This window comes from Actinia tenebrosa, unplaced genomic scaffold, assembly GCF_029948245.1.
Source record: "Actinia tenebrosa isolate PJP-AT-01 unplaced genomic scaffold, QUT_ActTen_1.0 PGA_scaffold12__29_contigs__length_12842862, whole genome shotgun sequence".
In the NCBI taxonomy this organism is placed as follows: domain Eukaryota; kingdom Metazoa; phylum Cnidaria; class Anthozoa; order Actiniaria; family Actiniidae; genus Actinia; species Actinia tenebrosa.
The window spans coordinates 1,817,298-1,834,381 of record NW_028292572.1 but is presented as its reverse complement, the minus strand read 5'-3'; the positions used below and the strand labels follow the sequence as shown (position 1 = coordinate 1,834,381).

The 17,084-nt window shown below is 38.7% G+C and overlaps 1 protein-coding gene across 4 annotated transcripts in view; it reads right to left on the bottom strand.

The window, feature by feature from the left end:
* Positions 1 to 17,084, bottom strand: part of LOC116302240 (uncharacterized) — a 62,252-nt gene that overhangs the window by 11,731 nt on the left and 33,437 nt on the right. For all 4 annotated transcript variants that reach the window (XM_089027903.1, XM_089027904.1, XM_089027905.1 and 1 more), the window contains exons 13-35: positions 16,502 to 16,786; positions 15,532 to 15,641; positions 15,020 to 15,078; positions 14,176 to 14,318; positions 13,474 to 13,770; positions 11,372 to 11,481; positions 10,624 to 10,679; positions 9,876 to 10,018; positions 9,234 to 9,530; positions 8,906 to 9,015; positions 8,559 to 8,617; positions 8,081 to 8,226; positions 7,532 to 7,828; positions 6,835 to 6,944; positions 6,498 to 6,559; positions 6,273 to 6,409; positions 5,742 to 6,041; positions 5,067 to 5,363; positions 3,946 to 4,248; positions 2,939 to 3,235; positions 2,180 to 2,482; positions 1,553 to 1,855; positions 225 to 545 (exon numbers count right to left, since the gene is read on the bottom strand). In XM_089027903.1, coding sequence (XP_088884029.1) covers positions 225 to 545; positions 1,553 to 1,855; positions 2,180 to 2,482; positions 2,939 to 3,235; positions 3,946 to 4,248; positions 5,067 to 5,363; positions 5,742 to 6,041; positions 6,273 to 6,409; positions 6,498 to 6,559; positions 6,835 to 6,944; positions 7,532 to 7,828; positions 8,081 to 8,226; positions 8,559 to 8,617; positions 8,906 to 9,015; positions 9,234 to 9,530; positions 9,876 to 10,018; positions 10,624 to 10,679; positions 11,372 to 11,481; positions 13,474 to 13,770; positions 14,176 to 14,318; positions 15,020 to 15,078; positions 15,532 to 15,641; positions 16,502 to 16,786 — 4,545 coding nt within the window. The remainder of the gene's footprint in view (positions 1 to 224; positions 546 to 1,552; positions 1,856 to 2,179; positions 2,483 to 2,938; positions 3,236 to 3,945; positions 4,249 to 5,066; positions 5,364 to 5,741; positions 6,042 to 6,272; positions 6,410 to 6,497; positions 6,560 to 6,834; positions 6,945 to 7,531; positions 7,829 to 8,080; positions 8,227 to 8,558; positions 8,618 to 8,905; positions 9,016 to 9,233; positions 9,531 to 9,875; positions 10,019 to 10,623; positions 10,680 to 11,371; positions 11,482 to 13,473; positions 13,771 to 14,175; positions 14,319 to 15,019; positions 15,079 to 15,531; positions 15,642 to 16,501; positions 16,787 to 17,084) is intronic.

Sequence of the window (17,084 nt, the reverse complement as noted above, 5' to 3'; positions counted from 1 at the left end):
AATGCTAAACATAGGGATACAAACATTCCATTTCAGCATCCGTTGGGTTAAAAAAGATTTCATTAAGGCGATTGTTATAATCAGGTAAAGGGCTCACAGAGCCATGATAGTGCCGTTGATTGGACGATCACTGGATCACGCCCGCTGTGCCGTTACCATGCCATGTGCTATGGATGCATAGAAAATCTATCATATATTGCGCTATTTAGCAAATATGTACATACTGTCTTCGTCTGTCGTGACGTAAAAGGGCTTGAGAGACTCATCTCCATCACCGATGCGTGTGTACCCCAGGACTCGCACTTCGTACTCCGCAAATTTAACCAGGTCGGTCAGTTGCACGTGTTGTAAGGTAGGAGAGGGGACAGTTTGTATTTGCTCCTTGCCGATACTTCTAACGCTTCGACGTTTCTTGAAGCGGTAAAGTACGCGATAGCCTAAGAGTATACCGTGCACACAGCATTCTGGGATATCAGACCACGTGACGTTGAGCGTTGTTGAGCTGGTGTTGTAGGACTGAAGGTTTTGTGGTGGTAGACTGGGTACTGTATTCGCCAAACATAACGAAAAGATGAACAAGATAATAAAAAATATAAAGTCTTAGCCTTCAGCAATGCCAATATAAAGCGATTATTCCTCATAATTTCCCAGCCCCCCACTCTCTAAGATTCGTATTTTTCTCTGTGATATATGTATACGAACCTAGTATTCGTTATTGGTCCCCCCCTCCCTCTCTCCACATTGCCAAATTCTAGAGTGATGTTTGGGTATAACATTAGTTGCGCCCACTTCACTACCAAGTAATTTTTGCATACTTGTCCCCAAGCGCGCGCACACACTTTAAAAGGACTGGCTACATTTGGGAAAAAATTGAAATTTTTTAACATAGTACTTTCCTAAAGTAAAATTTAATGCTGATTCCAAATATGAAAAGAAAAATGGGGTGTCTCGAGCTTGTTTTCGAGATAATCAGCACCGGAAGTGATCAGAAAAAAAAAATCATATAACCGTTCTTTGCAGAATCTATGATTGCACGAATGAAAGCTAAGCTACAATAATTAATACGTCAATATTTGTGACAAAACGACAAAGAAATACATTGATTTGTCATATTTTGTCGTTTCAGTGCTCAGAAAAAATCTACTTTTTCATGTGTTAGAAAAATAAACATTTTCTAAAAAATCAATATAACCTAGATTTTTAGGAGTCTTTTTTTTTTTTTGAATAAACTATTTAAAAAAAAGTCCCGTGCAAAATTTGAGGGTTTTGCTCTCTTAAAGTTCAAAACATGTATGGTTCTTCAATAAAATGTCGTAGATTTTTCAGCGGTTTTTGAGCGCGCGCACATCGTGGGCTCAAATCGAACGTTCAAAAGTAGGAAGTCACCTTAAACAACTAAATTATTTGCTTGTGAAGATGCCCACGATAAATTGTGCAGGGATCGTGGGGTTGGAATTCGGGAGGGGACTGGGAAGGAGGGAATTAAATTTTTAGGCTGCCTTATTTGGGGAGTGATTATCACTGAATATAAATATCACGTTGCTTTTCTTACCGTCCTCGTCTGTACTGACTGAAATATTTATCGTCGTAGGTCCATCTCCCTTGACTGTAAATGCCAATACCTTCACTAGATAGACGGTAAATTTCTTCAAGGAAGAAACATTAAGGCTTTCCGTTGACATATCAGTTGTCAGGCTAGTAAAATTACTGCTTGAGTTGGCAGCCATCTTAATAAGTACTCGGTAACCGCGCAGAATACCGTGGAGTTGTCCGTCTGGAACTGGACCCCAGTTTATCATGAGTGACGTGGAGGTTAAATTATGGGCTGTCAGATTTGTTGGAGCATGGCTGGGAACTGATTTAAAAAGAAATATTTTATGTTTTTATGATAATGAAATCCGTGAAAGGAGTAGGAGACTGGACCCTAATCAGTCGCAAGGGGACTGGACTTCCAAATCTCCAATTCGTTTCTTTGAATGGTAATTATTAGACCGTTACTCGAGAAACATTATACTGTCAGGCAATGAACTGCAATATTTACTTAAAATGTTTATTAATGCGCATGCTTAAAACGCATTTTGGAATTTTGCATGCGAAGATAATTGCTTTGGCCAACAAATCAAAATTCGTATTAGTGTCTGATAGATATTTAATAGATATTAAAACTCGAATATCTTACTGTCTTCGTCAGTGGTGACTGTGGTGTTCACTGCCATTGGTCCATTTCCTTTCACCGTAAACGCCAACACAGTTATCCGATAAACAGTAAACTTCTGTAGGCTGGACAGAACAGCTAAGCGGGTGGTGTTCACTGTCAACACATATGTATAGTTTGAAGTACCATCGTTGTCTATTTTATAGAGTACTTTGTAACCTTGCAGAATACCATGTAAATATCCGTGGGGGACTTGGTGCCACATCACAACTAAGCTCGTAGAACTGGTGTTGTGGCCAGTAACGTTCAGAGGTGCACGACTTGGTACTGTGTAGAAGTCAAACATTGATTAGCCTTAAATATCTGGATGATTTATCATTCCTCTTATTAAGTTTTGATACCACTACTCAAGCGCTAGAATCCTTTTTGTAGTACCTTTTATTGGCCTAATTTACACCATCATCATCGTGAGACCCCAAAGAAGTTAAAAATACATTTGAATGGGAAAAAGAAATCTGGTCTATAGTAGACATTATGAAGGCGTAATGAGGAGAACAGAGGATTGTCCTACGAAATTCAAAGTAAGACTATATAGTAATGCACTTTATGTCCAAAATGCACCATGGAAAGAATTTAGGGTCTCACAATCCAGCCTTAAAATGCTGCGTAAGTAACTTATATCATTCCCTTCTTGGATCTAAAAAGGGTTGTATTAGTTTCCTTTCTACTTTATAGTTGAACCAATGGGGCAGGTTATTTTTTGATGCTGAGAATCGAACTTACCATCTTCATCAGTGGTGACATTTATGGAATCAGACGCCACACCATCGCCTTTTACAGTGAATCCCAACAATTTCACCAAATAATGAGTAAACCTCTTGAGCCCACTGATATTGTAATTGTTAGCCAGCGTCGTGACGTTACTATAGCTTCCATTGACATCACGGGATTCTCTATACAGCACACGATATCCTCTCAAAATACCATGGATATAATATCTTGGTATTTGGCCCCAGGTGACGTTGAGGGATGTTGAACTCGTGTTGTATGTTACCACATTTGGAGGAGGACGACCGGGGACTAGGACGAGATGGAAACACACGATCAACTTAGTGTTCAGGTGACGTCATAGCCACCATGTTGGATGAATATTATATTAATAATATCTGTTAATTTTTTATGTTGAATCATCTAATATGGCGGCTAAGTCATAATCAGAGGTACACGGTCCTCAGTTTCCTACCGCAATGGGGAGGGGTAACAAGTTGAATGTATGTATATGTACACATATCTATGGTACGATGGTGGAATTCGCTCTAGTTGCTGGTCACTTACTGCTTTTTTCAAAAACATGCGAATTCTGTGTCTGCGAGCTGCACGCGGATGTTTGGTTTTTCGCTGCCGTCAATCCTAATCAGTCGGTAGCTTTCATATTTTTGACTTGCGGCAGCAAAACAAAAAAAACAAAAAAACAAAAAAAAGCAAAAAAAAAAAAAAAAAAATCAGCGTGCAGCTCGGAGACACAGAGTTCGCATGTTTATGGGAAATAGCAGTAAATTGGCAACCAAAAATCAACAAAAATCGACAAAGCAAATTGACAAAAGGTATTGATAAATTGCTTGGCTATCACATAAACTAAAATGTCAATGTTTATATAAGCACTGCGCCCACCAATGCTAAATAGATTGAAACTGACATTCACAGGGCATGTCAGTCTATTTATATTATTCTTGACTTGTGGTCCTCTACTTGTCTAGTAGGATTACTTAAGAAAGAGGAATAGTACATACTGTCTTCGTCGGTGTAGACAGAGATCTCATTCGACACGCTTCCGTTTCCTTTCTTGGTGAACGCCATCATTGCAATCTTGTACTCCGTATATTTATTAAGCCTGCGCAGTACATAGGTAAAGTTATACGCATGCGCAGTCTCGATCACGTGTGAGGTATTTGAGTCATTGGATCTTCGGTAAAGTATATGGTAACCAAGGACAATGCCGTGAGCAAAGACTGCCGGGACTTGATCCCAGGTCACTTGTATACTTGTCGAGCTCGTGTTGACTGCTTGGATGTTTGCAGGTGGTGAACTGGGAACTAAAATAAGGTTATAGGAATAAAATGAAACAAATTGTGAATTTTGTCGAGCTAATAAAGTTTAACAACGAAGAAGTAAAAAAGATTTTAGTATGAGGTTAATAACTGTTGCAACATTTCAAAAACTTGAAAATACTTTTTGTTTTTCAAAGATCAGATAATAATAATAATAATACTATAGAACGAAGTATTCCAAGAAGAAGGCGGGGCTCGAAATAGTGGCCTGCCAATGGCCAAATGACAGGACAAATTTCAGGTTTATTGCCAGGTGAAGATAACGATGCACTGCCAAATAAACAATGAAATGGCATGCAAAATTTACTGGAATGACCTCCTTTTACCATGCTCCTTACTATGGTAGGCTAAAAAAGTTTTCTACTTCGAGCCCTGGAACGTAATCCTAACAAAATGTGATTTTTTAGCTTGCCAATGAAGCTTTATAATTTCGGAAAACCAACTAGTACCTTAACACCGATAAAGAGAAATTAACTGATCGATTTGAAGGCAGGGAAAGACATTCCTACTATTAAAACAGTTGATAGATAGATAATTTGTAACACCGTATGGTATGTAAAAATGAAACTGACGTTTCGGACGTTAGTCCTTCATCGGAGTAAACGTTTATTCCGATAAAGGACTAACGTCCGAAACGTCAGTTTCATTTTTACATACCATACGGTGTTACAAATTATCTATCTATCAGCTGTTTTACTGAAAACACCGACGCAGTTTACACTAGTTTTCACTAGTTTTCACTAGTTTTCCACCTTATTCCTACTATTAGATTTACGATACTCTTCAAAAATGTCCTTTCTTACCATCTTCGTCTGTTGATACAGTAACATTGGCAACTGGTCCTGTCCCCACACGCGTGAATGCCTTTACTTGTACAAGGTACATGGTATATTTTTGTAGCCCTGTTAGTTCTGTAGTAGTAGCGTTGTTTACAGTGACATTTTTCCACTGGTCACCTAAATTGTGTAGCTGTTTGTATTCAATAACGTATCCTCGTAGGATGCCGTGGACGTAGCCAATAGGAACCTCTTTCCAGCCTACCACAACTGTCGTACTGCTCGTGTTATATGCAAGGAGATTTGTTGGGGCTTTACTTGGAGCTGAAAGTCAAAGAGAATCATCAGTACATCGCTGCAAAACCACCGACAATCCGCCTGTGCATGTAGCCGTCATGTTTATCAGCATTGTTGGCTGAGTTAAGGGGAGAACCATAGGATTTCTAAGAGAGAAACTGAAACCCAGAACTTATTACTCATGGAAGAGCTATTTCCTTTTAAATCGGAGGCAAGCATTCTAAATGGACCACCAAAATATCTTCCCAAACCCCTCGCCTTACTCTCCTTAGCAGCCGTATTTAGTCTCGTTTCATTCCCCCGCGGTCTAACGAGACTAATAACGTATAAGAAGACTACCCTCTCCCCCGCCTCCCAGGTCTTTTAAATATACTATGAATATATTTGTGCCGATTATTTACTTACCATCCTCTAGGGTAGTGTTGTAAACTATATCAGAAGCTATTCCATTCCCTCTTCTGGTGACACTCGTCACCCAAAGCATGTACGACGTAAACTTGCTGAGCCCTGTGATGATCACGTGACGATCCGTAGAATTAACCACAATGCCTTGTGTTATATTTGTCCTACTGTTGTTTGCTCTGTAACTGACAAGGAACGCTATGGAGTTGTTTGTGTCAGCGCAATCTGAGCAGGACCACGTTACTTGCATTGAAGTAGAACTGAAGACCTTCGCGGTCACATTCACTGGAGGCTTACCTGGAACTGAAAGATATTTCTAAAGGTTACATGATTTGTGTGATTGTTTGTACTAGTGATACAGTATCACGTGACAACCCCTGACATGGATGTTAGTCACGTGATCATTTTACGCCATGGGTAATGTGATACATATCACGTGACCATTTTTCCCGCCATGACAGTAATGTCCACGCTATGATAAATGACAAATATGAAATCGGTATTAAGCGCATAGAAATCAATAAAATTGCTTACCATTGTCATTCAAAGGTTGTGTAGTAAGGTTATAGAGTTGGCCATCGACATAAAGAGCTCTGTAAAGCTTGGCAAAGTGCTCCATACTGACATGCTGTCCGTACATTATTTTAATGTCTGCAATGACGCTGCCATTCCTGTAATAACATTTATAGAAATACAACTATTTATATAAATATCAATTCAAATATTTTTAAGAAGGATCTTGGAAAGCAACTCACTCACGTAAATTGGTTACATATAACTTCTCTTAGTTGAGTCTCGTTGTCTCCGTATAAACCAAACACCTGTATTAAAGTGGAGAGAAACGACGTAAGGAAGTGCAAAAGTATGACTAATATTAAATATCATTTTCCACCCTGCCATCCATCCATCCATCCACTCATCCATCCACTCATTCATCCATCCGTCCGTCCGTCCGTCCGTCCGTCCGTCCGTCCGTCCGTCCGTCCGTCCGTCCGTCCGTCCGTCCGTCCGTCCATCCGTCCCTCCGGTCCATCCATGCTCCCACCCAGGAATTCACCCTCTTACTTACGATCCTACAATAAAACAAATTACTCACGTTTTGTTCAATAACGTTTGAGAGGTTCTTGAACTGCTCACTGTCAGGATACGACAGATTTTGATTCCACTTTAACAGCGGAAAACGCAACACAAGCTTGATTGGTTGAACTGTAAAAAGATACGCTATTAATTCTCATCAACGCATGGAAAGAGACCGAATATTACCATACATCTTTGAAGAGAACAGGAGAAACCAAATCGCGAATGCTTTCTATAGAGGCTTTGCATCATCACGTAATGTCAGCCATGACATGAGGCAGAGTCAATAGACCTCCTCGGCTCGGGCGTAATGCTTTCCCATTTCAGATCACGTGACATTTCCTTGAGAATAATATTTTTTGTTTGAGTTTTAGCCATAGACATGTGTCTTCTCATGTGCAACCGATAGCAACTGTTAAACATTAAGCCCAGGCAGAGGAAGTCTATTGAATCTGATCTAACCTGATTTACATAAGAAAGAATTGAGTTTGACCAGGAGATGACTCCTGTCATGGCTGCCGTCAAGTGATGGTGCGATTTTTTGCTTCTCCTGTACCCTTCAAAGTTTAAAGTAATATTCTCCCTTCACAGATCTGTGTACTAGATAGTTTCATATAATCAACAGCAAGAAGAAGCGTCCGCCATCTTGCTTCTCAGAATACGTTGTCAATGAAAACGTTGAAAATTATATTTAAGTAGATAGCAATATAACTTACGTTCTTCTAGCGTTCTTGCAGAGGAAGGATTACTTAGACTTCCAGTGCCAATTCTTGTAACAGAACTCACCCAAAATGTATATTCACGGAATTTTTCGAGATGTTCTACTAAGAAAGATGTCATATTTGCTTCGGTCTCAAGTGAGGACATGTTATTGCTACTTGAGGCCAATCTGTAGAATATTCTAAAACCAAGTATTTCGAGTCCTCTGTGGGTAGAAGGGAGTGTCCAGTTAAGAAGGATACTCGTGGTGCTGTTTGGCTTAGAAGTCACGTGGTCTGGGGGCTTGCCTGGAACTAGAAAACGAACACGGATAAGAATTTAATACAAGAAAATCCGCCATGTTGGCCACATGTAATTTCGTTATATGTGGTAATCATGCCACGAAATGCATTATGGGATACTTTGGGGACAAAGCTTGTGATGTTTGCTTGTGCACAAATCAGTCTTATTGTACGTTAAGATGAAATCATGCCATGCCATACATACTATTATCCAGGTTGATCGTAACGTACTTCATCATTCAGATGAACTGAAGCTGAACTTACTATTATCCGTGACTGGTTTTACGTCCAACTCGTAGATTCTTTGTTTTCTGTATATAGCTTCGTACAGAATATTCAGATCTTGTGCTCTCGCTGTCTGGCTGAATACCATACTGATATCAACAGTCACATTGACATCACTCGCATTTCTAAGAATAAATAAGAAGACACACAATATAATACAAATAAGCCAAGAGCCGAGGGAGGTCACTTGGCCCCAGTACCCACTGTTATTGAACTTCTAATTCAGCGGAAGACTGGTGACGAGCTCATCCCGCATGGAACTGTGGGAGCTCCCTTGATGACAGATCTCATTTATTACGTCCCTTAATTTAGTCCCAGGCTCTTATCTGGCACACCTTATCACTGGTTCCTCTTTTTTAGCATTTTCACTACCAAAACCTCTATTTTGAGGTGGGGAGGGGGTGGGGGGAGGGGCTTTGGTAAATGCTACTTTCTGGATTCTTATACCCTAGCTTACCTGAACTGAATGTTAATGTCATCTTTCAAGTAAGTGTCATTACCAAAAGATCTGCGAATCTGTAAGGGGAAAAAAGCTCAGTTATGCCAGTCTTGAATTAGAGCTGTTTGACTGGTTAACTTGTTTCTTGTTTTTATCATGGTATTTCTGTCGTGCCAGTCTTGAATTAGAGCTGTTTGACTGGTTAACTTGTTTCTTGTTTTTATCATGGTATTTCTGTCGTGCCAGTCTTGAATTAGAGCTGTTTGACTGGTTAACTTGTTTCTCGTTTTTTTATCATGGTAATTTTGTCGTTCCACTCAAAAGAAATCACCCTAAAAACTCACTATCAGTTCTCAGGTACTTACATTGTATCGTATCTTCTCCGTCGTATTTTGATAGTATACAGAACTTGAATTGAGTAGCGTTGAATCCCAAGTTACATTGGAGAGTACTAGAGTTATATTCACTGGTAAAACTATAACAAACAAATATATGAAATTAGTAGAAGAAGGGGAAAAAATATCGAAATATTAAAAACATCCTAAACAGTTTTGAGAGTAGCACTATTATTTTGGTATGAACCCAAAAAAGGAAAGCCACTTCCTTAAAGACGGTAACCAAAGACTTGCTTAGTCCCTTTGTATCACGTGACATACTGATGCACACGTGACATTTATAACGTGATTTCCTTACCTTCTTCCAAGGTTCTTACAATAATCTTTTCGCTTGGTAACCCAAGACCCCACTGGGTGACACCTCTTATCCATATGACGTAATATGCAAATTTTTCTAATTTCTCCAATGACGTTTGATTGGCTCGTCGATTGACAGATGTATTAAAATTGTGTAACGCGGTATTGTTGGAGTCTACTAAGTCAAAGAAGAGCAGCCATTCACGAGGCAGGATTTGATGGCGTGTTGACCACGTGACGTAGATGCTTGTTGTTCCTGTGGGGGTGGTAGTGAGGTCTTTTGGTGGCTTACCAGGAACTATAGGAAAAAAGTGATAAGTTATCATAGTCTCTATATTGAAAAGGCGAATGATTAAACAAGAATGGCTAAGTGCGGGTTTCTCTAAATAGACGGTCATGTTGACCGAAACAAAAGGGTTTTTACCCAATCTCGTTTGGTGAAGCGCATAATTTATAACTTGCGCATAAACGAATCATACTTCGAGAATAACTATGGAATTGTCGTATAATTCCAAACTGATTCAGGGTTCTACCTGTGAGTTAGCCGTCGGCCCTGACATCAAATGATCAGCCAGAGGTTGTTTCATGGTATCACTGATAAAATTTAACGTTTTTAAAATTTCTAATGTTAAGTCTAACATACTTGTATCGTTGATAGTTCTGACATGTACGTCACCAATTCGTCTTTTGACGTGCAAAGCATCGTACAGAACAGAGAAATGACTCATACTGACATCCTGACCAAACGTAATTGATAAGTCTGCTAACACTTCGTTACTGGAGTTTCTAGGGGACAAGAAGAAGAACGAAAGAATTATTGGAAGATCCTACAAACAGTCTAGGGAAAGAGGGCAACTGACACTACAGGGGTGACAGTGGGGTCATGGGCGTAATTTATGTGGGTTTGCCGTTATATACCCCTTGCAAGTAACGTCAAAGCAGCTCAATTTGGAGGACAAAACAAAAGAACTTTAATCTAAGAGAATTGGAAAGCTATTGTTATGTCCTCCGAATTGAGCTGCATTCCGACGTGCTGCAAGGGGTCTATCATGGGGGTCTATAGGGTACATTATGTTGGTGGGGGGAAAGTGGAAACGTATATTAGTCCTTTCTCACGCGGCAGTCATAATTAGCAGATGCATAAGTTGCTTGATGTACTTTTTGTGTTCAAAAACAGACAATACGCCGATCCCGTATTCATTCCTCCCTAATTACTGTTGCTACGTCGGACAAGCTAAAATGTGATTTTGATATACAGCATGGAACAGACACTTAGGGAGGAATGAATACGGGATCGGTGTATTGTCGGTTTTTGAACACAAAAAACTTATTTGGTTCATTTTTTAGTGACAAACCCATCTGCTAAGTTGTAAGTACTAGAAATTAAATACCTGACCACGCAGTTGACTTCTCGGAGTCTTGAATCATTTACATACAAATAACCCACCTAGAAAAAACAATGTGCAGTTTTAATAACACAACAAAGGCTCAAACAAGACATTTAGAGATCCATAAGTAAGATTCAGTTCTATTATTATCAATACTTTTTCTAAAAATAGATATTTCATCAGCTACTGAAATCCGAGAATTTTGTTTTGGCTTGAGTTTCCGCTCCGGGAAGAGGGAAAATATACTAAATCCAAAAGTATCTTGGAAAACATCAGCACACTGAAATTTTTTTTAAGTTCCAAGAAATCAAAATGCGTCTTTGAAAAGATCAATGAAATATTTTGTTCATTGTCTCTATTTACTTTTTTGTCATATTTATTATATTTGTAATCAACTAACTTCATGTAAATTGAACGTTTTTGAAGTATAGCGAATATAAAAATTCATCCTCTACCAATTCCTGAAGTGTTTTGTATACAAGAGAATGGCATTTATGTTAAAAATGGAATAAAACAGCGTCTATCTGGATCCTTTAGGTTACACTAATCCCATGAATAGTGAGTGATAGTAGTAACCTGAAGAGTGATTGAAAAAAGAAAATAAAGGCCCGAGTGAGCAAAATCAAACCATTTAGTATCTGTTTAATCTCTTATTTCTCGTTTCTTTTTTCCAATCACTCCAAATACAAAAGAATGGTCATGGAAATAAGACGCAACATTGACGTATTTTACTACGTTTCAGGGTACTCACATTACGCTGAATATCTCGTGCAATCGCTGACAAGTTATGTCCATCAGCCCGTGAACCGTTTTGATTTGCCGTCAGGTTGACCACCAGAATCTCCACATGTACGTCTACGACTAATATCAGAATCAACTCGGATATAAGCATGGTTCAGTAACGATCATGCATGTCATACAAATGTTATATAGAAGTATAGCCCCGCATGTCACGTGACAAGAATTCTATTCTCATTATGGCATACACTTTTCAACTTATATTTAGAAAAAGTCGCGAGAGAACTTGGCAATAGACATTGATTTAGTGGTATTGAACGAGTAATGTTTAAATCTCGTCGTATTATCGTATTAGTATCGTATTGAGATAAAGACTTTGAATACTTGAAATCAAGCCTCGTATCATAGGAACCTTAGAATACGCGCTAATATGATAAGTGGTGGTTATTTTAAGAAGTGGAGAACATCCATGATATTTAGAAAACAATTAAAGTTTAAGATATAGAGGCGTGAGGGATAACACACTTCCCTAGGCTAAACTGCAAAGAAATGTGCTTTTAATTTTCAGAATATTTAAAAGGTAATGTTAGACGTTACTCATAATTTTCAAAAAATGTAAATTATATATATGTACACTTGATTGCAGAAAGGTTGCAGTATACATTTATACAGATACCTAATGAGATGCAAGATATCAAATGAGATGCAGAACGTAAAACATGCTTAAATACGATTGCTTAGCCACTACATTTTGTGGAAAAAACTTTTTCAACTTGACTTTGTGCAATACTTGTCTCTGATATATAATAGAAGATAAATAAGACCAAATAAATACTTTTTTACGTTCCGCATTTCATTTGATATCTTGCATCTCGTTAGATATATTTATAAATGTATACTACGACCTTTTTGCAATCAAGTGTATATACACTTATTTCAATAAAGTTAGTCACCAAGAAACCTAGAAAGCTGAGATCACTGAGGATCATGGGAAACTTTTAATATCAAACAAGTAAAGCTTTTTATACAATTTGCAGCTTGAGGATGCTCAGGAGAGGTGAGACTGTAACTGGTAAAAGATCTAAAATCCAACAACAGTTATTAAAGCGGTTGAAACATGTAAAATGTATCTACCTATAATCCTTGTGGGTCTCAGCTTTGTAGCTTTTCAGGCGACTAACTTTATTGAAATAAGTGTACACACACACACACACACACACACACACACACACACACACACACACACACACACACATACATACATACATACATACATGAGGGTTTAGTTATAAATGTGAGAACTGAAGTAATCCTACTCAGTAAACTTCTACAAATAATCTTCTCTTGTGCTTATTTGGTTAATCCACAAATGAGATTAAATATGAGTGGCGTCACGTGATGTAGTTTGTCGTCAATGAATTTGGAAAATCTTCATCTTAAATATGAAATCATGCGCTATTTTTCTGTAATAACTTACTGGCATTCTTTTCTTAAACAAATCGTAACCTGCTTACAAATCTAAAACCTCCCACATGTTGGACACTCGAAACGGGGTTTAGTCTTGGTGCAACCAAGATCTTTATTCTGTCCAATCGCTATGACAACCTGCCTGTTAAAGAATACTATGCTAATGCGCGAGCTCTTATCAATGACGTATAGCCTAAGAATCAAATATGAAGGAGGAAATTTTTAAAAATGTTCTTTTTTCTAACCCGGCAATCTATTTGCACTAATGGGCAACATGATCCAAGGTCTTGCATGTGCTCAGTCGTACGAAGAGTGGATAATAATAATAATTATAATAACGATGTGCCATCCGACTGATATATCTCACCCAGTGGCAAATTTATTGGAAAACAGCATCGACTTATCCGCTTGGTTTAGGAATTATTCATTGGATAGCACTATTCACCCTTCGTACAACCGAGCCCTGGCCTTAAATGAAGCAGTTGTAATAACTTGAACCCAAAAAACAAAAAGAACACATTGATAATTTGCAAAAGGACAAAATGGAACTCATATAGTAAACTCATGGTGGAACTCATGTAAAATATATAGTAGAAATGGTATTTAAAAAATATACTTGATTTGTGAGCAGACAAATGTCTTCCTTACCTTCTTCCAAGGTCCTTACAATAATCTTTTCGCTTGGTAACCCAAGACCCCATTGAGTAACACCTCGTATCCATATGACGTAATATGCAAATTTCTCTAATTTCTCCAATAACGTTTGATTGGCTCGTTGATTGACAGATGTATTAAAATTGTGTAACGTGGTATTGTTGGAGTCTACTAAGTCGAAGAAGAGCAGCCATTCACGAGGCAGGATTTGATGGCGTGTTGACCACGTGACGTAGATGCTTGTTGTTCCTGAGGGAGTGGCAGTGAAGTCTTTTGGTGGCTTGCCAGGAACTATGGGAAGGAAAATAAAGTTAGCCTATTGAAAGTATAGAGGTTTTGCACCATCACGTGACGGCAGCCTTGTTAGATGGCAGGAAAAATACAATCGTTTTACATGAGAAACAATTCCATTCCCAAGAACAAAGAGACTACTTTTATTGTTGTGCCATCTAACCACAGGCAGTCCATGCTGGATTATGGCGCGAGTTAGTCTCGCCCTGACTTAGATCAGCCCAGAGGTCGTTTCAGGTTCGATCTGTGAGTTAGTTATGCCCTGACTTAGATCAGTCCAGAGGTTGTTTCAGGGTTCGATCTGTGAGTTAGCCGTGCCCAACTTTGATCATCTCAGAGGTTGTTTCAGGGTTATGATCAAAATTAGAGTTTTTTATTTTATTTCTAACGTTGAGTATAACATACTTGTATCGTTGATAGTTCTGACATGTACGTCACCAATTCGTCTTTTGACGTGCAAAGCATCGTACAGAACAGAGAAATGACTCATACTGACATCCTGACCAAACGTAATTGATAAGTCTGCTAACACCTCGTTACTAGAGTTTCTAGGGGACAAGAAGAAGAACGAAAGAATTATTGGAAGATCCTACAGACAGTCTAGGGAAAGGGGGCAACTGACACTACAGGGGTGTCAGTGGGGTATAGGGTACCTCGCTACTGGAGATTCTAGGGGACAAGAAAAACAACGAAAGACTTATTGGAAGATCCTACAGAGTCTAGGGAAAGAGGGCAACTGACACTACAGGGGTGACAGTGGCGTATAGGGCACCTCGTTACTAGAGTTTCTAGGGGACAAGAAGAAGAACGAAAGAATTATTGGAAGATTTCACAGACAGTCTAGGGAAAGAGGGCAACTGACACTACAGGGGTGTCAGTGGGGTATAGGGTACCTCGGTACTGGAGATTCTAGGGGACAAGAAGAACAACGAAAGACTTATTGGAAGATCCTACAGAGTCTAGGGAAAGAGGGCAACTGACACTACAGGTCTGTCAGTGGGGTATGGGGGACCTCTTTACCGGAGTTTCTATACTTTATATGGAAGAAAGAGAATATAATATTATAAGGTCCCCAGAGATTAAAAAAAATTACACTAAGTATTAGGTGTCTATTGTAAGTCCCCCCCCCCCCCCCCCCTTTCTTAGTCAAGGAGTTTTGGGGTCCATGTTTGCCGCGTATGATTTTAACTTTTTCAAAAAAAAGGTAGGTGTATGTTTGTGAAAGATCGTTTGCATTTCATTTCTTTACCTGAATACACAGGAGTTGACTTCTCTAAACTGAGAATTATTGGTGTATAACAACTCAACCTAACGGCAAAGAAAAAGGTGATACAATCAAAATAATATGTAGTTATGTAACTTGGAGGTTTGCAATCTCTTTAGGTGTCCCCGATTGATGTTACCACTTGTGGTATGTTAGAAGATTTACACACATTAATAAAGGTATTGACTCAACAGGGAATAATAAGAGATCGGCCGCCATATTGGAGGACAACTAAAAAACTAGTCGTAAACCGGTTTTAGTAAACTTTAACATTGAATATCATCCCCAAGGGAGAGAATACTTTCCAAAGATGCGGCCGAAATGTTGGAGGACACACTAACACACTAGTCGTAGATCTACAACGTATTAAATTTTAACAAAAGATTGAAAATCATCCCCAAGGGAGAGAATACTTTCCAAAGATGTGGCCGAAATGTTGGAGGACACACTAGCAAACAATAGCACATAAGTCGTAAAACAAACTTCTACTGACTTACTTGAGTTAGGACTATATGTCGAAGATTTTTATATTTTGTCTCATTAGGATCGGAAAGGTTGACATTCCAGGTATGATTGAGCAAGAGGAAAGATACGTTGACAACTGAGGCTGTGAATATAAATATCATTATCAACTTATTTTGTAGTTTATACCATACGTTTGACTATATATACTATACTTTTGACTATATATATCATACGTTTGACTATATATACTATACGTTTGACTATATATACTATACGTTTGACTGATATAAACACGTTTGAAAAGACCTCTTTACCGCTTAGATGTATAACGTTTTCCCATTTCAGACCACGTTTAATTGCCTTGAGCAGTATTTGTTTAATCAGTTGAATTCCCACGCAACTGTTAAACAGTCTATTGAAGGTTTTTAAAATAAAGCATGTTTACACAGCACACAAAGAAAATATCTGCTCAGCGGTTTACAGTATGAAGGCGTCCTTACAGACATCGCAAAGCATGGGCTTCGAACAGTGTTCTTATTGACAATTTTAAGGAGCAGGCGTAGCTCAGTTGGTTAGTGCGCGACCTTCAGAGCTTGAGGTCCACGGTTCGATCCTTAGGATATCCACGTCTGTTTCGACTTTTCTCTAATCCGTGTAGCTTCAGCTTTAAATACTCTTAAAACAGAGCACTGATGGAGAGAGGGGGGTACCGTCGGCTTCCATTGATAGCAGTTGAATTTCAACTGAAGGAACTACCGACGTTAAATATAGGTACTTTACTTTATGATTATTTTACATATGTTCGAGAAGTCTAAATATGTACGTTACAGATGTCGCCAAATGCGAACAAGTGTTCTGATTTACGTGAGAGTTGCCATGGTTACGACGTCGTTTAAGCTAGGGACCTCCCAACAAACCAGCACCATGTGATGAGTTAAAATACAAAATAAATTATGCCAGCGAAAAGGTTACGCAATACACCTTAATTAAGTTGATACATACTTTGTTCCAATGACCTGGCGAATATGACGTCACTCATCAGTCCAAGACCTCTGTCCGTGATAGACTGGATCCAAATGGAGTAATATGAAAACGGCTGTAGTTCGTGGATGACTGATTGAGTGCTTGAAGAGTTGACGGATATATTGTTGTGTGGGGAAAGAGAATTGTTGAGTTTGTAGTAAATAGAATATCCACATTGCTTTGAAGACGATGGAGTCCATTCCAGGTTTATCGTGTGTGGATTAGGAGATGTCCAGGAAATATTGATAGGTGGTTTACCAGGAACTACAAAGAAAAAATATGATGGTCAGTTAGGTGCCCAGGCAAATATGGTTAAAAAAATTTAGCAAAAATTACAAATAAAAGCTAGTTGCTAGATTAATGATGGGTTGGAATATGTCCAGGAAATTTTCAGGTTCGTGGCTTTACAGGAACTTCAAAAAAGCTATACAGTTTAGCTTTAAATATCTTGGGTAAGCAAATATTCAGGAAATATTGCAGGTGATTAACAAGTATAAGTAATGTATTAGCAGATGTTTAGGAAATTTGACATTTATAGGTGGTTGTAAATGCAAACAAACGA